General features: G+C 40.3%; 1 protein-coding gene across 2 annotated transcripts in view; it reads right to left on the bottom strand.

Annotated features, from left to right (window-relative positions):
* The window catches only part of agap3 (ArfGAP with GTPase domain, ankyrin repeat and PH domain 3), a 119,800-nt gene extending 95,490 nt beyond the window's left edge, over window positions 1-24,310 (bottom strand). The window contains exon 1 of one of the 2 annotated variants that reach the window (XM_003437865.5): window positions 23,441-24,310. In XM_003437865.5, coding sequence (XP_003437913.1) covers window positions 23,441-23,810 — 370 coding nt within the window. In that variant the 5' untranslated portion in view covers window positions 23,811-24,310. The remainder of the gene's footprint in view (window positions 1-23,440) is intronic. The other variant, XM_013270434.3, reaches the window with a different exon arrangement.
* Between the last annotated feature and the right edge of the window lie 1,854 nt (window positions 24,311-26,164).

Genomic DNA, 26,164 nt, shown 5'->3' with positions numbered 1-26,164 from the left:
CTATTATAACTTCCTGTCCTCGTCTCGTCTCTCGGCAGACCACTGAGCTGTCAGGATATGAAAGGTGAAAGCAAAGCAGTGACCACCAGGTTATTAAAGCTAGTTTGACTGGTAGCTATGAAGGAGAGGAGGTGCAGAAAGAGGAGATAATCAGACATTTTGGCAGTGGCAGTCCACTGAGTGAACTAAAATTATTCCTCCATGCAGCCTGAATTCCATCTGGCTTACTAACCATGCTGACAGAGACAAAATGTTCCTTATTGTGGCCTGCTGTAAGCATAAAACCTGGGTAACCATGGAGAGGGGTTTACTTCACTCTGCATCTCTGCTCACATCACCAATTAGCCAATTTGCACCGATTCAGAAGGCAAGAGGGTTAAAATTGATGGTATCTGGTGGGCTCCCCATTTTTCAAAGCAAATAAAGCATTATTTATAAAAAGTACAGCAAACACCAGAAACATCTGAACACATCCTCAGTGCATCTTTGCACTCATTATTTTTGCTAAAACTCTCATTATTTGGCAAAAGACAGCTTTCTACAGTTCGGTGATCTCCAGGGGAGTAGAGCTCAGGAAACGATAGGCACCTCTACCACAAATTTAACCTTGCAACTGCTTTGAATTAGACAGTTGCTACAAAGGAGGGTTCGGGAAAAGCATAAAAGAGGCATTGATTACAGATAGCTACAGTGATCTTGTGTGCAGCTTGATTTCAATACACCTTAGACTCATGCTTCTTTGCAGAGAATGACTAATCCACAATCAAGGGTTTTGCTCTTATGAGCATGTTTTGGGTGCCAGATGAGCTAGATGTTGTCTTGTTGAGATGCCGGGCAGCCTACGTCAGCACTATAGGCTGCTGTCCAATTCCACAGAGCAAGGACGCAGGACAGACAAGCGTGAACAGCAAAAAGGCCCTTTCCCTCTAGGATTTTCTTCTCAAGCCTGGCAGCACTCCGAGCCCGTGAGTCTAATTCTGCCACCAGGCCAGTCCCTGGCATCCTCTCCAGATGGTGGTGAACAGGGGGGTGAACAGGGAGATTAGGAGGAGAGTGATGACTGGTTCCTGACTACACATCCGGCGGCTGAGTCCCATTCTCCTCCTTCTTCTATCACATGCCAGCCATGGCCATGGATACCGGATGCTCCCCGGTCTCTGTACTTCAGCAAGGTGTTAAACTGTTTATTATGAACATAATGTGATTCTATGGGAGTGCTGGAAAGTCAAAGCAGTACAAGGTCATTAAAATTTAAAATTTTAACATTAACATTAAAATTTAACTACAATCACCGTCTGATTGTTGTCTCCACCAACTGGTCAGATTGCACTTAGCTATGTTTGATCAAACCTGATCTTCGACCTATGGACATTAAAGATCATCACTATTCCTTTATCATTAAAAACAAATTTTCTCATATGAATTTTCCAAGTTGTGGCTGAAAGCATGTGTTGTGACATCTTTGAACTCCCAAATGTTACATGTTCATGCTCCAGTCCAAGTAAACATATTTTGCCAAATCTGAAGAAATTCCCTTACGTTGTTCCTGAGATATCATGTTCACAATAACGGGATGGATGACAGGATGAATCACTTAAAAATATAATGCCTACACTCACCACTCACTTACAGTATATGAACAAAAGTACTGGGCCACATCCACCTTACACCTACAGGAGTCACTCAGTCATGAAAATCCAAGCCACGAAGCTCCTGGACCACAGTTTCTGTGCCAATGTTAATGCCACAGGCAGTTTGGAGCTCTGCAGTTATTGAGTCACCAGAATGTTGACTATACCATTAGGTGACCCCGCTCTGTAACTTTATGTGGTCTGCCAGTTTGCTCAAATTTTGCCAAAATACCACATTCAGCTGTTGGAATATCTAGGGGGGAAGAAACTCCACGCACTTACTTGTAGTAGTGGTGGCATCTTATTACACTATGACACTCAAATTCAGTGAACTCGGCTACACCTGTGGCAATGGCACTGAGGCCATTTGAATTCAAAGATTAAGAGGTGTGGTCCAAAATTTTTATCCACAAAGAGCATAAAACTTGTATTTCTGCAAAAAACAGAAGATACTTAGTAGCAACCAATTTGTTTTTCTTTACGATTCTTTAGGATTTTACTTTAAATGGGTCTTTTATGCACCTCTGTATTTTTATTCTCAGAGTAGAATAGAGTCCATCAGAGTAGTTTTGTATGATTCACAGTTCAAAATAACCTTTATTTATTCCAAACTAGGCCTTGCGCTGTGTGCCTGACATGACCACATTAGAAATAATGTTAGTGTTGGTGAATTCATCACAAACCAGGTGTAGAAATAAACTGTTGGAATCTGAGTATTTACAGCAATCTGAAGCCTGAGCTTTGTTCTCATGTGGATTTTTTACACATACGCTGACCTCATTCATTTTAAATGAATGACCATGTTTATTATACATGAGCATCCACCTCTAAAACAGTATTTATCTGACAGAAAAAAAGGGGAAGACGGTCATTTTAAAACAGAAGTGAAATTTAAAACGTAATTAAATTTACGGCTTTAATAGAGATAAATCTGTTCACAAAGAGTGTGTGAGAAGAAGTAATGTAGGGTACTGGGTAGAATAAAAAAAAACACAAAAAAACCAGAGCAAAACACCCCAAAAGACCCCAAGAGGGAACGAACACATCAGAGCAAATTTCGCACTGCAACTGAATTACTTGAATGAAAACGTGAAATTCAACTATGTGTGAAAAAAGTTGCATCAGCTTCTATCTTTTCAGAGTTTTGGAAGACGTTCAAGAGATGCTCGTGCCAAAATCCTGCAACTTGGTGCTGAAACAGTAAGCAAAAAAACAATCTCAGACTTCCTTCTTTGTTCAGGAAAGTTGACGAGACAAGAAAAGTGGCAATTCAGGCAACAAAAAAAGTGTGCCTATAATTTACAGGCTTAAAGGACACTGCAGTGAAGAAGTGTGAAAGAGGTGGGGACATGACAAAGGATAAGAAAATTTTCACATGAATTGCTGTCATTAACCACACAAATACTCAAAGACTCTCAGAAAAAGAACAATGAAGTTATTTATTTATTTGTTATCTGTGTCTCCTCCAGATTGGATAAAGAGAGCGAGCAGAGGGGAAACGAAGCACAAGAGATGAAGAGCACTCAGAGCAACTCAGACACAAAGTTGCTGCGTTGCTGTGACTGCGCTGTTTGATTTATGACTCTCCTCTTTAAGTGTGATGCTGCAGATCTTGCATAACCCCCTTCAACTGGAGAAGCTGTGAACTACACCACAGGGTGTCAGTGAATGATTCCTGTGCTGCCTGTGCCCAGTGTCCAGTGCCTTGATTTGTACAGAAACACAACAGGAAATGCAAAAATAAATAAATAAAAGGGGCCTAAGCCGCATGGATCACATAAAACCTGCCATCATCACCAGGTGCTGCTGTCGGGCCGCAGGTCTTCAAACCAATTACAACACAAACAGTATCCGATGTTACAAAAAGCACCAAAAAAAAAATCACCTAAAAGCATACTTAAAGTAATTTTCTCCCTTGATCTGGCTCAGTTGTAGTCTGATGTGTATTTAAGTAAATGAGGTAATTTTCACAAATAGTGTTTGAGGAGCTAAAACAGAATTATAAATGACGTGATTATAGGCAGCGAGGTGTGGACATAAACAGGTTTCTTTCAATTTGGGATCAAAAGAGCAAAATGACGCTTAGTCATCCAGCAAGCCTGAAATAAATAATGAGGAATCAGATCTGTAACCATACTCGTGATGACCCATTACGCTAATATTGATTTTTTTTTAAATCATTATTTCTGAGGTGAGTGCAGACTCGTGTTATGGGTTTGGACAAAAAGATGTGGCTAAGCCAATCAGTGGGCTTTGATCAATTCCACTTAGATTTGTCCTGAAAAAAAGTTTCTACTGAGTGAAGCAAAGAAAAGTCCATTTCGCTAAATTGTCAACCTTGCGTATCAGAGTCACCCACTGGAACACTTTTTTTCCCTTCCCTTTTTATTTATTTAGTCTAGTTCTCCTAAAATTTGCCACATCAGCCAACACGCTTAAAAGCATGCAAGGTATACTTTGAAGGTGAACTGTCTCTCTTTATCCATGTCCTTGTTCCCTTTTCATTGAACAAGTTGGATAATGGAACAAGTGGATGCTTTGAAGCGCAGGACTGTATTGCTTATTTTCATTCAATGCGACAAAATCACAGGCAAAGCATTAACAGGATTTAGGCAGCATTGGCTATTGAAGAACAACTCATACATGTCAATATGCATTTACATTAGCACAAGAAGGACAATAGGAAGAGGAAATATGCCCTAAACGAGCATTTTTTATTCTACAACATGAACAACAGAAGCAGATCATGCGTGGGGAAAATCATGAGTGTAGCTATAAGAATAATGGAAATGGAATGACATTTATATCGCACTTTTCTAGTCTTACTGACCACTCAAAGTGCTTTGGACTAGCCGTACATTTATAAAGTGCTTTATTCAATGCACTTTAAGCACTTTATCTACCTCACATCCTCAGAGCATTTAAAATCACCAGTTAACCAGACAAACATGTCTTTAGACTGTGGAAGAAATCAGAAGAACCCGGAGGAAAGGCACACAGGCACGGGAAGAGCATCCAAACTCCACACATAACGGAAATATACAGTTGTGTGCAAAAGTCTTAAGTCACCTATAACTGCTTTGTTGATTCCCAAAGAAAATATGGCAATTTCAGCATGGTGTTCAATGTTTCCTTAAAAAGAGGAAACTGGACAACTGGAGGACAAAAGAAGAAGTGGCAGGCTTAAAACTAACTACAGCAGATGAAAAGAATCTGATATCCTTAAGAAATAGGAAAAACAAAATCCTGCAAAGATCTGACATAGGACCTCAGAGATCCTGGCCTTTTAACTTATACATCTATTGTCCACTGAAGCCTCATCACAAATGTTCAAGAAGCCATTCTTAGAGAAGGGAAACGAAGAGGAAAGGCTGAGTTATGCCAAGATACACAAGAACTGGACTGAAACTCAGTGGCAACAGGTCATTTTTCAGCAAGTCAATGATCCCAAACACACTGCCAATGCACTAAAAGCATAACTGGATAGAAAAACACACCATGGAACACCTTACCAGGCCTTACCAGAGCCCTGACCTCAACATTATTGAAGCAGTGTGGGATCATTTTTAAAAGAGAACAGAACACAAGGCAGCCAACATCCAAAGAAGGGCTTTGAATGTCCTTCAGGATGTCTGGAGGACTAGTCCTGAAAACTACATAAAGAAATAACAAGAGAGCATGGCTAAGAGAGTTCCCACTGTGTTGAAGAATAAAGGTCATAGCTAATGTTGACTTTTAAGCTCATTAGAATTAATTCCCTTATATCCTGTATTTCCTGTATGTATATCCATATGGTTCAATAAATCACTCCACCGATTTTTAATTTTCCAAGCAAAATATAAAGAGATGAGGTGGAGCTCAAGACTTTTGCACAGCACTGTATTAAAGACGTCACAAATTCTGACAAAAATTTCTTTTATTTTCCGTGAACACTGAACCATCAACTATCAGCTACAAGTACAGAAGGCTTTGCTGCCAAGTACCATTTACACACAGAGCTAAATCACTGAAAAACAAACAGTTTACACCGGAACTGGTGATAGGTTTTCTGTTTTGTCTTTCACAAATGCAAATGCTGAATAAACTAATATTAGAAACACCAGTTACTGAACGAGATGAGTGATAAAATCTGCTCTGACAGTTTAATTTGTTTTAGTTTGTTTGTTTTTTAAGGGAAATTACTTTGCAGGTCTCATAGATAAATACACATTTGATATTGTTACAAATCAAAGCCCTACAAGTTAGGCTATTAGATTTTTATTGCACAGAAACCTTTAGATGTTGTTTATGTAGCCACCTAGTGCCAAAACCATGCGGTCCGTGTCGATATGTTTACAGCAAATAGAGAAGTAAACAGAAAGTCCTAATCAATCTGCAACTGACAGCTGGAGCGTTCAGAACAGCTCCAAACCACAGACTCCAACTTCAGACACAATTTAAAATTGGGAATCAATGGAAGAGTAGGGAGTTTGATTTTGACTGGCTGTGCTCACATTAAATAATAAAAACGTTGACAAAGTCAATGATATTTAGTGAAAATAACTGTGATTGTGATGTTTTTTCCACCTTACTCATTTATTTTACTAATATTTTGTAGAAAAACACAACTGACTTTGTATCATTCTAAAGAGCTTGAAAGTCAATATTAGCTGTGGCCTTTATTCATTATTCTTTATATTCTTAATTTTATTTAATCCAAAAACATTACAATATAAGATGATGACATGTAAAATCCACTTATTTGCAAGTTTATGTTTAAAAATTTATGGAGAATTGGGGTCATCACAATAACTACAGATGATGAATTTTATGGTAGTTATAGATGAATTTGACTTGTAGCACAATAATATTTTTTTACAACTGTTTTGTTTCTTTCCTTTTTTCCCACCAGATTTTCAATAGAAATCATCACAACACTGTTGCCATTCATTTTTTTTCAGCCACAGTAACCGCAACATGAACCTCTGATATCAGGGCAGCCACTGTAAGAACATTTAAAAAATATTCTCTTAAGCTCTTGAACTACTTCAAAAACAGAATTCCTCCAATAAATCAAAGGCTATTGCTGCATGTTACACCACACGCACCAAAGTTGTCCTTCAGGTCAGGACTGACTTACTACTGAACTCACAGGACACCAAGTATTTCAGCTGCATCCTCACAGCAGCAGACACCAAAGCTGTATTCCCAACCAAGCCCTGTTATTGAGCTAATACTGAATGGCTTCACGTGCGTTATCATGCAGGTGACTGAAAAAGAAAATAGCTGTACTTAAGTCCCACTATATTATGTCCCACAGCTCTGTGGTGTTACACAGTGATGTGGATTGGGGTTTTTTTTTTTTCTTTTTACCTAAGACATAACAGCATCACTGTTAGAAACACGTTTTCTGCTGTCATTCCTGCCACTCCTGCCATGCCGGAGCTCTAACCACAATCACTCAAAGTACGGCGTCCAAACCGTATGGAAATTGTTCATGCAGCAAGATGAATGTCTTCCACTGCAGCAAGGCTAAAATGTACACAATAATTACATGGCTGGCTTAGCAGGACAAGTGGTGAAGGCGGATTGCACAAATTGCTATGTGCGACGAGTGGCAGGGAAGTAGGCCAGCTGAAAGGATGGCATCCCCATCTGGGATCGTCTCTGGAGGTTATCACAGTGAGAATCCCCCGTGCTCCAAAAGAATCTGAGATTCCCAAAACCCTTTTGTTCCTAAGACCTCTAAATACATCACCACCACTGCCCTGCTTATGATCTAGCCTGGCCTATGTTCCTTACCTTTCATGGAGCATATGCTGGAAATAAAAACACTGGATTCAAATCTATTCAGCACAGAAACCCAAGGCTAAACTCCCCCTCCCCCCTTTTTACTCCTTCATCAGATTAGAACAAAAAAATCCACCAACTATAATATATTAGAAGGCTTATGGGTGGATAAACTAGCTCCAACTTCAGAAAAGGCTCTTATATCAAGTCAGAAAGTAAACCCTTTTCAGCGTTTAAGCGCATGGAAAGCAAATATTTTTATACTTCTCTGGGTCTTATTTAGACCTGTGACTGGCAGGGTACCCATTGACAATCGCTATGACCAGTTGCCAGATGGCCACTAAGCACAGTTAATGATACAAAGGTACACTCAACAGCTGGTTCCATGACTACAGAGGGGAAGTCGGGGCTTTGTCTTCTTTGAGAGCCACAGATGGTGTCAGAAAGCCCAGTCTATGAATCTACGAATTCACCCAGGGGTTTTCAAAGTTAACCTTCTAAAAAATGATGGTGTCTAACAATATAGCCATTCCTGTCGTGGGTTGATATTAATCAGTATTTGTGGGGCTTACCTGCAGAGTTAAATGTGTCCGAGTCCGTGGAGATGGGCCAAACGCAGCAGGAGCATGAGGGAGAAGAAGCAAAGAAAATCAGTGAAAAGTCCAATAGATGTGAAGTTAAAAATAAATCACTCCAAACTTCAGTGGGTTACTCAATAAGGCAACATCTTCCATTATGAATCAATCGTATCTATTGACTCCATGTACACTCTAATGAGACAGCACATGACCCATGAGCCTTCTTACTTATCTGCCCTATAAATATTGACTTCAAAACACGATTCATAAAGTATGAAATCTGTGGAAGGCTGAGAGTTACCTCATAAGACCTACCTCCCATGCTATCAAATACATGCATCGATTTGATAGCATGTATCTGGTGTAATGATCTAAAGTTTGTCAGTGTTCACATTAAACTCTCAACCTGCCACCTGACGAGTTCTCTTTCATTAAAGGAAATAATCTTCACTGATAGTTTAGTTTGCTGACAGTTTGCTGATACTTCCTTGCAAAACTTACACAAGCTGTCTAATGGAGCTCAGCAACAGCATAGAATAATGTATCAGAAAATAATGAGTGAATAATTCATGAAATCGTCGCAAACAGAAACAGTTCGTCAGGGTATGCTTCATCCAGTAAGCTCTATCTGGATGGCATTTTCATTATGTCTTTGAAGCGAGCATAGGTTAAAGTGGGATTTTTTAATAGCAGTGTAAAATACTGTTTGCAAGCTTAATCTTTGACAGATATTTATCAGATGGCAAGATAACAGCCCAGCTCAGTGACATCTCATCAAAACATCTGTAGGCATCAGCGATATTTAAATTATCTTTGCTTGTACTCTTCAATCTCCGGCCCTTAAATCAACTAGTTAATTCTGCATGTAAGCCGTCTACTTATCTTCCACCCATGGTTCACCTGATCTGATGGAACTGCACGAAAAGAACTGCCCTGCATTATTTGACATAATTTCTTCTAAAAAAAAGTATGCAGGCCCCTGGTGAGCCATGAATGCACAGTGAAGTTCGAAACTAGGATATGGATGCCCGTCCCTGAGCCTGGTTCTGTCAGGAAGTTTCTTCCTGTCAAAAAGGAGTTCTCCTTCCCACTGTCACCAAGTGCTTGCTCATAGAGGGTCATCATAGCGACTTGGGGCAATTGTTGTTGTGATTTTAGGCTGTATAAATAAAACTGAAATGAACTGAATCAAAAACAAAAAGGAAGAAGTACTTTTACTATGCCTCAAGTGTTGATTAGAGCTGTGACTGAAGAACGTTGGATTTTCAGATTTCAAATTAGTCTGGGAATGGCTTATCTAAACCATTTCCACAGAAGCTCACATGTAAAAATGACAGAAGGATTGTGGCAAAAATATTTGTGTCTAAACTGAGTTACCAATAACAATAAAGATGACAATAAAACTCAAAAGGAAATATATTTAAATTGAACTGTATCTGTCAAAGGTATTACAGGGGCTGAGTTTGGGCTTTTGGTGGGTAGGGGGGTGGGGAGTGGGGGCACTCTATTTATCACAGAAGACTCTAACAAAGAAAATTACTGCAAACAGAAGTCTAACTCAAAATTGAAACTATAACTTGATTTAATTGCCCAGACCAATTCCCTACTGCATGAATATACAGACACAGTGGGAAGACGATAGAATACTAAACATTTTATAATATTCTAAACACGGACTATTTCAGTTTTACAGAATTTAACCAATAAAAAGGTCCTGATAAACAAAGGATCCAACAAGAATGTTAGAGTAGGTGTTATTTTCTCCAGATGGACACAAGAGGAAAGATATTCAAGTAAAGCTCCATAGCAACAACCAAACAAACTGTTCCCATCTTGAGAAAAAAAAAAAAAAATATATATATATATATATATGTGTATATATATATGCCCCTCCTGGTTCCAGTGTATGTCCAATAACTCAATAACTCACAGTCATCTAAACCACTCCATGTTTGGATTTGCATAGCTACCCTCGTCCTTGAGTCAGTGCAGACTGAGGCGTTGCATTGCTCAGCACGGATCATATGCAGCAAGAAGAATTTTCAATGAGTCATCAGCACGCCAGTTAATTCACACAGTGCATCATATAATAGCCTGCTCGGTTCCTCCTGCAGTCAAGTAGCTGTGTTGTGAGACACAGTGACCAACAAAATACATGAAGTGGAAAAATTAAAGCAACGAGCCATGGAAGGAAAGTAATAAACACAAAGTGGAGGTGTCTGTAAATCACTTTATACATAATTTAGAGCACAAAATGGTTTGCAAGGATCTTATATCCAAACGCTGTTTCAAAACCATAAGGAGAAGGGGATTTATTGATTATCTAAATGTTTAGAGATTATTTTGTGTTATTTGGCTCATCAACTATCATGCAGATCAACTGGACCAAAAACTGCCTGCAGCCAGTGTGAATCTGGCTGTCTGGAATATGTGGTCGTCCAGTGACAGCCAGGTTGCATTTCTAAGCATTTCCCTGCCCATTACCCAGTGCTCCATCCGCCTGTGACCTTAAACAGAAGTAAATGGATATAGAAGGCGAATGATTGAATGCATGTTTAGGGTTGACTGAAAGGTTAAAATATCTCTCATGTGTGATTGCACAAAGAGCACGGCTGCAAATAAACCAGTGTGGATGTTTTAGAGAACAAATACTGTGCTGAATTATATCGTCTATCCAAATATACCAGACCAGCAGCACAGGCTCAGACAACCACAGGTCAACCTGCCCTCAGGGCACTCTATCTGATGAGATCTGATTCTTTCTTTGTCAGAAATGAGGATGTCTAGTCATGGACTGGCTGCAAACAAAAGAGGTCTGAGGCAGCAGCAGGGGCAATTATCTGCACTGAGGCTATAGAAGTATTGAGAGCATGGAGTAAAAAAAGGAAAGGGTTATAATCTTGGGAAAATGGTGCAGATTGATTCTTGCAGACAAGCTCTCTGAAAGGGCTTCCTAGACGGCAGTCTAACCCCTACAACAACTCCTGACCTTCTGCTAGAATATGACACTACCCTAGCACCTTGTCACTACTCCTCAGCAAAACTCCAAACACATCCATCTCCTCAGGCTATTGAATTCAACAGACACCCCTCCAGGTTCAGAGGCAAAGGCTCGCGTGCGGGGAAATTCACACATCCAACAAAAAAACAACAAAAAAAACCACCAGAGGGACACCACAAACACACACTCTCATGCAGACCTACTCCAGCCACCTACTTGTGTTGCGTAACGCATGCCACTGCCTACCCATCCACCAGCCGATCTGCACTACACTCAGCCACCGACGTAGATGCATCATCAGAGCTCGTACACTGCTAAAGCAATATAGATGACTTCTTTGTCTCTCTTTAGAAGACTCGCTTTACAAACTAATACAGGCCCACACTGCTGGTGATGCTAAATGACCTGTGCCCGTCCTGTCGGTGTAAGCTGACAGGACTCTTCCCAAACGTGACATCTGACAATCCGCAAGGGTGAGTTTGGCCAAAGGATTTATCTTCAAAGTGGATCACTAATCATGCCCAGGCTCTCACTCACCAGCCCACTAAAGGTAGGGTCCTATTTACTAAAAGCCCTATTGGCATGAAGAGACCACAGAAAGATTTGTTTTATTGTGTTAACAGACAAAATGGAGCTTTGAATTAGTCTGGGCTGCGATTAGCTGCCAGTTTTTTTAAGGCCAAATCCAGATTTCATGCCAGATTCTGACACAACAATAGAAACCTTTTTTTTTAAAACTGCAGAAGGTCTCTTGAAGCCAAATATGTGAAAAGCCACAGTTTAGTAGAGTGAAGGCCTTCAGAGACACAAACATTAGTAACACATATCCACTGGCCTAAACATATTTTTGTGCAAGTGCTTGCAATTGGGCAAATAACACAGAGCCTGCAAATCAGCGGTGCTAAGAAAGCGGTGTGCTAAGGAAATAAAGGCCTTGTAAATGTCTTACAGAATTGACACAAATTGCTCACTATGCTTTAATACGGCAGCAGGGTGCATCTCTAGACACCAGTTGGTCCAATTTCACAACAGAACGGGCCCAAGAGCACAGCAGGGCGTGAGATATACTGCATGACAACACGAGTGTCATAATTCCTGCTTTTTACCAGTGCAGTATTTTATTTGGGGCCAGCAGTTCGTTCCAGAACGCGATCACAAAATCGAGGGAGAGCTCATCTTCAGAAGGAAAAAAAGAAGGAGAAAAAAAACGAGTGCCAGGCTGCTGAACAGTGCACTTTTCACGCCAGACTCCTCAATGAGGAAAATCTCATCATCCAAACCGAAGCTATTGAGAAGCTGCACTGACACAGCCCTGAGCGAGACTCTGAATGGCTTATTTCAAATGGGCACTGCAGAGTGTCTCTTCGCAGAGAGGACGATACAGTCACTCCGTCTGCAGCACTGTCTCGTATCAGAAACGCTGCATTTTTAAGAACGGACCAAATGGTGCTCGGCAAACACTGTAGCATTCTGGTAAGCTATTTTTTTTTTCTCCAAATCGCCATAGAAACATTGGTCCTAACTGGCAGATTATAAGGAATATGACACTTATGAATGACTTCTTCATATTTTACTCGCTCTTCCCATCTGCTGTTTGGCATCGGCCTCTCATGTCCTGGCATCTTGTGGCCTTCCATAATTCGATTGAACCCTGAGATAAATATGCCAGCTTTCTGCCAGTAACTCTACTTTTTTCACATAGGGCAAATCTCCTACCACTTATTTTCATGATTTATGTATATGGATGGAGAATACTGCAGCCAAGAAATCATTAGGTTCCAAGCACACAAAGAGATATTAACTATTTAGCCTCTGGACACGCCTGTAAATCGAAGGCTTAGCGCGTAATTATGACCTTAAATCCACACACGTAGAATGCATTAGGGTTACTACTTTTGTTCACCGCAGGTCATTATTTACTTCTGAAATGGAAAAACTTTCAGACTCCAGTTTTCCAGAGAGTTCCACAGGAAGTAGATGTTTGCCGTTTGGATGTCATCTCTTATGCCAAATGGTGCTGACTCGGGAGCAGACTGCGATTGTGTTCCTAAAGCGGCTGTAGCACATGTAGCGCACATACTGCACCACATGACATGAGCTCAGGTCATGGCCGGAGGGACCCAGCAGTGGAACAACTTTCCACAACTGTTCCAGTTGTGGAAAGCAGGAAGCGGGGACATAAACAGTAAATAGGGGGTGGGGGGTCACATTACACTTCCTCCCCAGTTATTCCCACAGACTAAAACATCCCTTCACAACAAACAGCTCCGCAAAATTTTGTTATGATTCACAAAACAAGTGACCAAAATATCCGAGCTGATCCAGACTTAAGCTGAGTAACAGATGCTTCAGAACAGATGAATACTTTATCAAAACCAACTGTCCACTGGAGCATTTTTCTATTTATTTATTTAATTTTTTTTTTGCAATTGTGGGAAAACACAAAGCCAAAGTCATATTTGAAACAATCAGCAGCAGAACAAACTAGAAAACAAACACCTGGCACGTTGCCTGACTGGGCTGTTTGAAGACAGGGAAGACGAGGCCAGAGGACATGTTGGAACACCCTCAAAACACTGACATCTACAAAAGGAATGTAGGACCTGGGTGATAACCCTTAGCTGGCGCATGTTAAACAAGCTGTACTGACAGGAGGACCCACCTCAGAAAAACTAGTGCTGATAAGGTTTTCCCAACTACTATAAGTTCAATAAGAAATACAATGAGGAAAAGGTGATATATAAGGATATTGCATTTACAGCAAAGTGTGAGTGCAAATGTCACACTGCTGCACACGCATCCTGCCTTAACCACTACAAATGTGCCTCGTGATCCTATTTTAATGGTTGCTAAAGCAAGAGTTAAGTATTGTCATAGAGAGCGGATTTTAAAGGTAAAAACTGGTTTCTGTGTCAGTTTTAAAGGGATATTTATAAGGAGGATTTGCAGGCTTTCAGGCAGAATGGGTAGCAATAGCAGTAGATAACAACACAGCCCTTCCCCTCCTTGCTCAGCAGGATCCATTCACACCACAGTAACTTTCATGAATAACCCAACCTGCCTCATGTGGAAACAAACAAACTGTCCTTGAAGACTGACTTAGACAGAAAAACTGTGACACGTCCCTGAGCTATTAAGGGAATTACATTGAATTTCCACTGCCCTGCTGCCTTTAAATAGTCTGCACATTGTCAATTACGTGACTCTCCAAGAGTAGTAACTAACTTATAATTCCAGAGCTATGTCTTTGTAGCTCTGTGCATGCAATCATACACTGCACATTCACAGCGTCACATACTGTGTGGAGCCACACTTCCGTTATCCAGCATTGTCCTCAGTAAAGAAACTCGGCTCCCCGGAGGCCAGAAAAGTCCCTGTATCGCATTTCTCTTCAAAGGAGAAAAGGCGACTGGGTCTAATTTCCTAAAATATCACGATAACTAAAACAAGACTCTGCTTAACATATCTCCGCTGGCTAAACTGGTGCTGCAGCCCAGGTTGACTCGATTTTGATTTGATGCCACGATTCTCTATTCATCCCCAATTAAATGGGATCTGAATCCTGCCACAGTTGAATTTCCAGAGACAAACTGGTCTCAGATAACCGTTTTTATTCTAAGGACACTTCATTCTTCTCCATGATCCTCTCTCCATCCCCAACCTGGATGAGGCCAGAATCTTCCCACAGTTAGTCACGGGACTGCTGGCAAGATGAGGGGACTTGGAGGCATATGCGTCTTTCCATCTGTTGCTCACTCACTGCTTTCCAAACCCCTTCCTCTGTCAGCAGCCATCTGCTTCCAGCCCTACCCCACTGGCAGGAAACATGAGCACTTCCACCGTAGGATATGGCTGCTGCACAAATTTAAAAAAAAAAAAAAGGAATAGCCTATGGCTCATTTTATTGGCCAACATCTCAAACTTGAAAAATAATGTTAAAAGGCAAAATTATAGCCATAGAGAAGGGTAGTTATAGGGGTCCAGCTTATTTTTATTATCTCTTTATTTGCTCTTTATCTCTGAATCAAAATTTTAATCCAAGAAAAATCAGAAAAATGAAATATGAGGTGAAATATCCCTTTACGATATCCTAAAGTAAAAGCTTACATGATGTAATTGCTTGTTTTGCCTTATCAACACTACAAACTCAAAGCAGCACATTCTCAAGATTTCAGTGTTAGAAAATGGAAAGCGCCTTTTTGTTTTGTTTCCTCAAAACGACTTTATCGATTAATCAATCGTGAAAATAGTTATTTGACTGTGAAATAACAAAACCGCTTCAAATCTCTGGGAATAAAATGACTACAAACTCTGGTGAATGCGAGGGTATTGCTCTTTGTTGTAGTCTGTCATCTGAAATGTAACTGAAAAAGTCACATCTTCACAATTACACAATATCCCTGAAGCAATAAAAAAAACAACCATACTGATCACCATATATCCTAAGAAAATTGGTAATTTTCCCCCACTATGTTACATCTAAATCTAATAAAGCTTGCTGCTGAACAACTGCAGATTCGTGCTTGGCTGGGAAAAGCACATCTCTTATTCCGTACCGAAAACCCAGTTATTCAAAATGAACTCAGCTAAGAGATTCAATGCCTTTTCCCTTCAATAAAACATTAGATCAGAACCGACAATGCCACGGTTCGACACAAGGGGAAAAAACAGACCTCTACTCTCTATATATAAGAGATTATGTTGAGTAGATTCCAAATTTTTATTTAAAAGAATTTTTTTTTAAACTGACCAGCTTAGTATGACCCCTGCATATTCAGAATAGAAGTTTTAAAAGAAAAAGGCGTCCATCAACAGGAGAGAGAGATCCTTTGTTCAATGGCACAATGGAGGACATTCTGCTGTAGAGGATAGCGTCACATTCAATAAGCTATGGTGTGGCAGCATAGAGGGGACAGCAGGGCTGATACAGAAATGGCACTCTGACCCCGCAGACCCACCGAGCCCTCAGACCAAGGCTCTGTTTACAGCTTACCAGTTGAGCTCATCTCCGCTGACCTGCGGTCAGGAGTCGAGTGCAGCATTATTGTGAATTTTAATGGGGCTGTCATGAGCGTTTTGAGGCTGCACATGACAGAAATCGTAAAGGCCGATCCCGCACAGAGAGCCGTTTGAGTCTGAGGCATGTGCAAACCTTGTTATCTGGTGAGCATCTGTCAGAGGGGGGGGGGGGGAGTCTGTTACTACTACACTGAAGAATAAACCTGTGACGTATATTTGACGAGAAGTGTTGCTCGAGGATTAAATATGTTTGAAACCTGATACTTGCCGTGCACAGGGGCGGTTCGGTTCAATTTCTGCAGAAAATCTGACAATGTCTTCAAGTGAATGGGAAATCAAAAGAAGAAGAATACTTTATTAATCCCCACTTGGGCGACTGACATGGGAGCTTCATGCACAATTCAAGCGTTCAGATCCTCATTACATCACACCAACAGACTTGAGTGAAAGCTTGACAGTGGTGTTGTACACGAGTTACAGCAAAGGAGTCCTTTCTATCTACAGTCGCTGGCTCGCTCTTTCATCCAGCACAGATGTTTCTGATGTCTCTCTCTCTTGATTTGAGAAAGATTCCCTGCAGTATCAAAATACATCAGATGTAAAGTGTAATTTGGGCATTTAAGCAAGTATGACCCCAAAAGTAAGAGTGTGACGCTTGGTTTAGCTTACCATGCCTTGCCCCACTTAAAGAGGTGAACTGGGGCTGCTTACCAAGCTTAAACATGTAAGGAGAACACAGCAGCATCCATGAAGCAATATCAAAGAATTAAAGAATCAATAAATTTCCATTTTCTCTTTTATTTTCATGAATCTTACTAAAATAGACAAACTGTGTTTGTCAGCTAAATTCTACAATAGGAGTTTAGCAATCAAATATAGCACACAGGTATATCTTAGGTCCCAGAAAGGGGGAGTTCTCATCTATATCAGATACGTTGCATAGCAACCACCTGGCTAAATGCACCTGAACACCTCAGAACTCTTTAATTGCACAACAATAACATCTAATTTGTATCTACAAAACTTTAATTATGTGTGATTATATTATGACATCATCATTTTCCATAGCAACCACCTAAAAATGGACTAACATCACAGACCTAACAATACTGTAGCATGGGCATGTACTAGTAGAATAAATAGACAAGATAAAATGTGTTGTAAGCTTTGGAGAGGCTGGCTGATTGCTTCTACAATAAGGTGGGCTAATCGCCCCCAGGCTTCAGCTCTATACTTGACAAGACAGGCATGAGAATAGCTATCAATCTTTTGATCTTACTTTCACTAAGAAGGCAAGAGATTTCTATTTTTTCCCGCAAGAAATAATAATAAGGCTCCTCAAATACTTAAGCGTTAGCAGCCAGTGGATTAATCTGCTATCTCACCTGCAAAAGCAGTATAAAGCTACATTGTGCTGCTCTGACATATTTTAATGACTATGCTTAGTGTTTTTGTTTTATGGGCTTAAAGTAATAGCAAATCTGTGATATATTTATTTGAACAAGTGTGAAATTCTGATAATTTATGTAAGATCTGAGTTTTGCTGTGCAGTTTATTTGTACAGATATTTGTGGATCTCTTGGCTGGATCATAAAAGATTTATCCAATTCATTTTAACACCACATCCTAGAGACAAAGTCTTCTTTTTCTAATGGCAGCTGATCAATTTGTGTTTCGAGAGAGGGAAGTGGAAAGCGGGGCCACGGCTGAGTTTATTCCACGCTTCACAGATGTATTTATGCGAGGGTTTTATTTAGGCACAAGATCTACAACTAGTAAATACTTACTGAGCTACTCTATAAACAACAGCATTCCACTTTAACAGAAATTTACACTGACGTAGAGCGTAAGAGTCCCATCTGGCGTTATTGACTGACATTTTCTAACTCCATGAAAGTTTCTTATTCATATTCACAGATACGGTTTTGAAATATAATGAGCACATTGTGGAGATTTCACTTGCCAAATGTAGCAGCAGCATTCGGCTGACACAGATGGCCCACTGCCCAGTTCACCCGGTTGAATAACACAAACCCCGCAACCACACACACCTTACACTTTAAACCTCTGCCGAGCCGCATTTTCATGTTTAATTAATGACCCTGTGACATATCATGATTCTCGAATTAAATGACAAAAACAGCGTCATCCATAACTCACTACAGGATGGCATCTTGCAGTCAATGGAAACAGTGTTAGTTACGATTTTAGTGTTTTACATGTCAGTGATCAGGAGGCAAGATTTATTATTTTCATTCTCTGCTTGTGATTAGCAGATGAGCTCTATGCTCGTGCTCTTCTTGGCGATTGACTACAAGAGAGAAGCAGTGTGTACTAGGGAGATGCTTAGGTGCCACACAATGGCAACAGAGAGCTCTGAGGCTTCAGTCTGTGTGCTTTTTGTATCTCTCTGTGTCATCCCTATTGCTATTTGAGCACACAATAACCCATTGTGCAAGCTTATTAGTCCTTTTCTTGAAATCCCAAGCACCCCTCTTGAGTAGCAATAGATTTAGGTGGCTGCCCTTGCTCTGACATTGGACTGCCAGTTGGAAATATGCTATATGAGCTTTTCCAGTTTTATGAAATGCACTTATAATTCGAGATATAGAATAATGTAAGGACAATCTAGCACTTGACCCAAGGAAATCCCCCAGAAATACACACAGGACAGTGCCCCTAAATCACAATGTGCTCAGAAAGCGCAATGCCACCGTGAGGTTAAAAAAGCAGGAAGGAGTCAGATCTTTGCTCCGTCTTTCACTGATCTGTACAATTCTTGCTCTTTGCAAAACATCCTGCTCAGTCTAGAGGTGATATTTATATTTCACAAACCTCCATCATTTTTACCCTGCAACTGTCCTTAGAAAGCAAAGCCCTTATACAAGATAGATTTAATTAAAATGTAAATTAGCATCAATCAGCATTTCCTTTACGAGTAACATTAAAGATAATATTTCTAGGGCAGAGCCTTGTTAACTGAATTTCCCTCTATACTGGCACAAATACCTAAAAATCATCACATTACAGATATCATCTCTGCAGCTACATCTCCATATATCAGTTATCAGAATTATATTCTTCTTATAAGTCCAAAAACATGATTTATTCCCTTATCAAACCTAAACCTAATGTTCCTCAAGGTGCTGGTTCACTGTTGAGTTGGTAGAAACTACATTTACAAACATAAGTTTGTCCTATGTTGTCTTGACTTGCTACGTCAAACAAATAATTTTAGCTGAAATTCAGTTTCATGCCAGATGCCTGATTTGGTATTCAGAGGCATGTTTGCTGAATTATCAGTGGTGTATTAAGAAGAATAAAAGCAACATTTAACAGAAATACAGGATGCAATTATGGCTACAAGTTAACAGTACATGTTTTGTATGACTCCATGCTTTGTTTTGTTTTTAATAATCATTAGGCATGATTGAGTCCCAGGGTGGATGGGGTTTAGCCTGCAATCAGCTGACCAATGCAGTGGTGCAATCATCGGTCTGCAAACAGCTGTTGTACCTTTATGTTATTTCACAGTGAGGCTTTGAGGCGATCACTGGCAGGAGGACAGCCTATGATCATCATTGTGATTATACATGAAAAGATCCATATACTCCTCTGTATAAAAGATACTCAATAAAATGTTAATAATTAGGCTGTGATGTGATAAGTCACCTTCTCACTGTAGAGTAGGCCTATAAGTATGTAACAGCAAATCTTCACTTCGCTTTTAATATGAGCTTGGCAGTCAGTGTGCTTGCCTTGAAAAAAAATACTCCACATGTTTCATGTCATAACAGTTAAAAGCTGCGTAATTTATCCTCAACTGAAAACACAGTTTAACCAACACAAATGCTAAAAACATTTTAGGGATTACGCACAGTAATCACTCACGAAATTGATAAAGATTGGGTTTTCCACACTAGCAGCCTCACCGTCATCATTTTAGCATTAATCAATGAAGGCCAACAGTAATTGCGGTTTGGGTCGCAGACAATTTATCCACAGGGGGCCCAGAAATCCCAGGTTCTCCATTTGTTACGGTCCTTTTTTGTCATTTCACACTACAAATTTGTTAGTAAATTTGCACCTCTAAAATACATCTAGGCGCTGCATTAGTGTATTATATATAAACACTACAGATGATGTTTTCCTACAAAAGCTGGAATTCATCAAGTTACCACAAACCTATTGATAAACAGAGAGCCTTGAGCCAGATACTATTTCAATATAGGAACCCCTCTGTGGTTTCCTGTGAAAAATGTAAGGAAGCTGCGTATGTGTATCAGTACAAATGTTTTCCCCCAGGCTCTCCAAACTGGATTCCCAGCCATGTTTATTCCTGTCTTTTGGATTAGCAGCGTAGCTTCTTCAAGATTTTCCAACTACTAGTGCTCTCATATTTTGTCACAGCCATTTTGCTTGCATGTATTCCCTGGTAAATTGTCCTAGCTCATCATGTATTTCCTACTGGTCTAATTTAGATCAACTTCAGTTGCGATCTTCGAACACGGCTCTTTAAAATAACAAAAAAGGTAGAAGAGGAAAAAACAAATTGAATGGTAATCATAGCAACTGTAATGTGAAATGGCTTCCAGAAAGCAAACAGCAACCTAAATATCAATCACCGCAAAAGTATCAACATGCATGGTGAGACATCATCACATAAAGGCCTTATTAATCAACAAAACAACAGGGAGACCTTAGTATCGATGGGAATTCATTTTGTAAGGGGTGTAATTTCTATTCACTCTTTCTTCAGCTAAATGCACGAGCCACTGGTTCCTTAGCAACAGACTCTGCAATGATGCAAGATTGAAGAGGAACAGATCTGCAGTTTCACAGTGCAGGTGAAGAGAAGTCAACCAATGTCTCCTGTTGCAGGTTTTCAAAGCTCCTTAAAGTTGTGGTTATTAGGGCGACAACATCTTATTTAGGAGAATGACAAAGCACCATCAAACCACTGCAGTGTCTCATCAGAGGGATGCCAAAAACGCCTTTGTGCTTCTAGTGCATGCTGAGAGACATCAGTTCACTACAGTTCTGTATGAACAAAAGACACAGTTAATCCTAAAAATGCTAACAATGTGCTACATTAATTGATAAATAATTAGCTGAAGGTAAACATTCAGTTAATATCTGTGCATATTCTGTTGTTAGGTGTCAGATTTTCACTAAGGTCTAAACATATTATCCCAGTTTATCATTTGGAATATGACAATTTCCCTTCTAAAGCATCGGCACTAGGCTTCTAGTCAAACATGCAGTGCATCATAATGATAAAGCAAAAGCTGAAACACGCTTCAATGCAACTGAAACATGCACTGGACATTAATGCAGCTCATATGGCATGTTTTGAGAACAACAGAAAGGTAGAACCAATATGCATGAACTGGTCGGCCGCATTTAGTTAAATGCAAAACATCCTCTCTTAAATTTACATCACATTTGAAAGCCTTGTTATTTTCCAGAGGATGGTTTAATTGCATCATAGGAAAAGCAGACTTTCTTTAGCTGAAGGAAACACACCAACTTGAGAGAGAACAAATCCACAACAAAAGTTGTGCTCTGCACCACAAAATTGTCCCTTGAATGCTTTCCATATTTATGACAGCCAACAGGGAAACAGCACTGAAACCGCCTGGCTGTTTTGCTTTGGGTCAAGTGTTCACTTGCCTTTTTAGGAAAAAGAAACAAAGCATTTGTATGATAACTGACTTCTGAATAGACTCAGCAATAACCTTTTTTGACTTGTAAAAAAGGTACATCTGAGAGGTAACTCGTTAAAGGCTCCAGTGTTGTCCCATCAAACAGAATAAAAAAATGAGAAAATTATGTAACCATCCCAAAGCAACAGGAAAAATAAGAATATCATCCTTTCCTCAAAAGGCTGAAATGAGGCAAGACAGGCCAACCAATTAATTTTCCATTTTCACATGGAGATGATTTTCCATTTTCACACTGAACCTGCTCTAAAAACCAGACACACCGTATAATGTTCTGATCCTGCTTTCATTTTTATGGCAGTGACCAGTGCCGTGTAGTGAAAATCCAGGTCAAAACCCAGAAAAGTCTTTGCAAACACATTAATCCATTCCATCCATAGATTGGCCTATGCTTCTAATTAAACTACACATATATCATAGTTTAATGGTGAGTTCACAAAGCTTAATGGGAGCTGTAGTTGTGTCATGCTGAGCTGATAACCACGGCTATATTTGTGTTTTAATGATAAACTCCAGTCAAATATGAACAATAACACTGCTGTAGGATTAGCTTCCATTTGCAGTTGTTCTCGCTTCATGATTTCTGCATTAAACTAATTTCACAAATTCTTCATACTCTTTTTCCTATTCTAGAAACACAATTTTAAAAGCACTGTTGGATTTTTATTTTTATATTATGTATTTATTGATTCATTATTAATTCAGCGATAGCCTGTATTTTGATTCTTCATATTTAATCATAAGGAATGAGTCCAAATCCAAACAAAATGTGCACTTTCAGAGAGTTGATCTTCCAGACCTCTGAGTTTTGATTCACAGTCACGCAGCCAGCGATTTGATAAATGGTCGTGTGAGAAGGTGGAGTGCTTAAGAATCTGCTATCATCATTTCAGATGTTTACATCTGACAGTGCATCTTCTTCAGTCGATTTTGTCATGATGTGGTTGATTCCCACATACAAGGCAGCTATGTTTTACAGCCTCTGTCATCCTTTCGTTGGCAGGTCATAAGATTTGGAATTGACTTCCAGTGCGACAAGGAATATGCCCAGGAGAGGCTTTATAACCAACCCAATCATGTCTATCACACCATCTGTAGTGGTGCATGATAATGTTTTCTCTCCTTTTTTACCCTGACTGCATGTGAGTGTTGTTGAATTTTGCCTCTGCATTGTTGAGGACAATTACTACTTTCACAGGACACGTGATCTCACATTTGGAAGCCTCTTTTTCACGTGAACTCAATATTAAAAGAAAGAAAAAAAAATCTCAGCCCATTACTGGAGGTCAGCATCAGATGGAAAACAAGGCACCCTTTGGCAAATGACATTAAGCAGCAGAACTAATTTTGGGGGGCTAATTACAATTGCACAGGCTGTCTCTTGTGAGAGCAATTGAAGAGTTTATTGTTAACACTGCAGTCCATGGGTGCAGTTCAAACCGCGAACAGGACTATGAGATCAGCTACGCCCCCAGCCTCAAAGTGTGATTGTTGACACTAGGCTATGCACCCAGGGCAATGTTACCAATGTGCATAAAAGAAAGGAAATGAGGACCCCCCCACACCTTCCCCACCCCCCACTTCAAAAAAAGAATGGGGGAAAAAAGAAAAAGACACGCATACACTACACCCCCTTTTCCCTGAATCTCAATGAATGAAAAGCACTAGTCGAAATAGGAAGAAAAAAAACAAAACAACAATCATTTCTCCTTTACTCACCTTCAATGGAAATTACGTGTTCTCTGATCTGGTTCTGCAGTGCCAGGTCATCGATGCGCTCGATCAGGTCGTAGATTGCGTAAATGTTCGGGTGAACAGACTCGAACCGATGGATCTCTGCCCGGATGGCCGCTGAGTTGGACAAAACAAACTGCGAGCCGGCCGAGCCGGGCTGTGCAGCCTGGCCCGAAACAGTCCCCGAACCGAACTGACCAGCCCCTGAGCTTGCAGACGATCCGGATCCGAACTGGGACGGGATAGACTGGGGCACTGGGACGGGAACAGGCGCCGGGACCGTGCCTGGAGTGGGCATGGCTGGCTGAGACTGCTGCGAGATACCGGACACGGGGACGTTCGCCTGAAAATTCATCTTCTTCTTCTCTCTCGCTCTCTCTCGCTCACTCTCTCTCTTTAGAGCTACTAACTCTTTTACAACGGCAACACAAATAATAAGCAGACTATAATTTGGGATAAAAGCGATGCGAACAAAAGAAGTCCGCGCGATTTGATGGTCTGGAAAACGATCGGCGCAGAAGCATCAATAGTTGGTCGCCTATTGCAACAAAACGCGGCTCATATTATTAAAACTTGACTGTGATTCATTTTCCGTTATTGGCCAGATCTGTCCAGGGCCCCCTTTCTGTTGCTAACAAACCCGCAATGCCTACCACTTGGACACTCCTATGGGCAATAGCGCTGTTTTGGTCAAAGCCGATTTTCCTTAGTTGCTATGTTTGAGGCAGACAATGGGCTAGGCTTCAGCGCGGCGCCCTGGTCCACTGCCTTGAACGCGTTGTTTCTGCGCCGAAATGAAATAGTGTTTAGTCCTCTTTGGTCCAAGTGGTCCCTGCCCAGAGCCCTCCTCCGCATGCTGAAACGTCACCCATCACGTAATTGTACTTGAGAATGGGGGAGGGTGTGATTGGATTCGGTGGAGGGAGAAAATCGCAACGTGCACATCATCGTAATAACCTACCTGACAGTTATGCAAGCCCCACACTCCCCCCCAATATAATTTTCTTTACCTAGGTTAGTGCACGATGTGAAAGTAGATTCCGTATTTACATTAGCAGTCACATTGCGGTTAGTTAGTTGTTGTTTTTTTTCGCATGAAAACCTCAATCTATTTTATTCCCATGCAGACCTACACGTTCACACGTTCACACTTGTGCGCGCGAACGTGGACACTCAGACACGCACAAGATGTTATTTTAGACTATATGACTTCTTTGCACAGTTCTCACTTATGTTACATAGTAATGTTTACTGTCTTGTAATTCCAAAATACCATTTTTTCTTTTCAGTTTTACGGATTACAACAAAAGCAAGTTTCAAAAACACAAGGGAGAACAGGCCCGAACACAACAAGCCTATAGTTTATCTTTTGCAGTTGCTGTAGTCCCATATTGTTGACATACCTATGCAGCCATATAAGGGAACAACAACAAATACAGAAAAAATCATAAGAAAAAAATCACCAATGAAATCCTTCATCTTATCCCACGATCTGCATGTTTTCTGTTGTTTTTATCACTTCCATTATAGAATTAGATGAGGTGCTCTTATATGGCTCACAGTTGAGATTTCTTCCCCAGTAAGAGGAAGAGGCAGAGTCACCTGGTGGCCTGAATGCACACTACAACAACAGCTGTTCAAGGCCAGATGACTGTCCCTGTCAGTCAAGGTCCTAATGTTGTTGCAGCAGTGTGGTGCTGCTGATAAGGATTGACTGAGCACTGCTAAAAACAAAGGGCATGGATGTAATCTGGGTGACATCGCACATGTATGTCGAGTGTTTTAGGTTTTTGATGCAGGGAAGAAAAACTGTTGAAAACTGAAATTATATATCTAAAAGTAAATGTAAAGCTATTCGAATATAATACAGGAAACATTAAAGTATTTCAGTCTCTCAGCTTCCAGGAAGCATGCAGCAGTGCAGCTCTTTTTCCATGTCATTAATAATACAGACTGCAGTAATCATCCTTTGTTATTTTCCCCCAGTGTGGCAGCTGAAAACATGTATTCAGACTAGAGATTAATATTGCTTTTGAATCAAGTTATGTTAAAGAGACATAACTGCATTTAATCCAGAAAATACCAATATCACAATTTTTTGTTCAGTACTATGAAGCTCTAATAGTTTCTCACGCAAGCTAAAAGGCTGGTATTTACTTAATGATAACCATGCTTGGGATATTTTTTTCACCTGATCATGTATATTTCATGTATTATGTAACCAAACCTGTTGTATGATAATGCACATCAGTGAACAGCTGCAGTATGGCACATAACTTTTTGTTCTTCGTGGCGGCAGGATCATGTCTCAGCAATTATAAATTCAACAGCGAGAGCAACCTGCTGTTTTGAAGATTAGGATCATTATTATGAGTTTCATGATGAATTATGTTTTTCCAACAGAACAACTTGCTCGGTGACTGGGTCCTCACATTGATGAGGAAAACCTCAGTAAATTTTAAGAATCCCTCTAATAACAGTATTTCCCAGAAATGTAATAGATTATAATACATGATTAAAATGAGGCGGGGGGTAAAAGCCTAGATGCTTCTTTTTACTGCACATGTGTTATCTTCAGCCTTCTGCCACCATCTGTTGACCAAATATGGAACTCCTCAGCACACATTACTATGCCCATCCTGTTACACTCCATTTTGGTGTAAACGACATTTATAGCAACAATGATTGTTTAATCTACTTGTCACTCGT

Source organism: Oreochromis niloticus, linkage group LG18 (genome assembly GCF_001858045.2).
Source record: "Oreochromis niloticus isolate F11D_XX linkage group LG18, O_niloticus_UMD_NMBU, whole genome shotgun sequence".
NCBI lineage: Eukaryota > Metazoa > Chordata > Actinopteri > Cichliformes > Cichlidae > Oreochromis > Oreochromis niloticus.
This window is presented reverse-complemented; position numbering and strand designations above follow the sequence as displayed.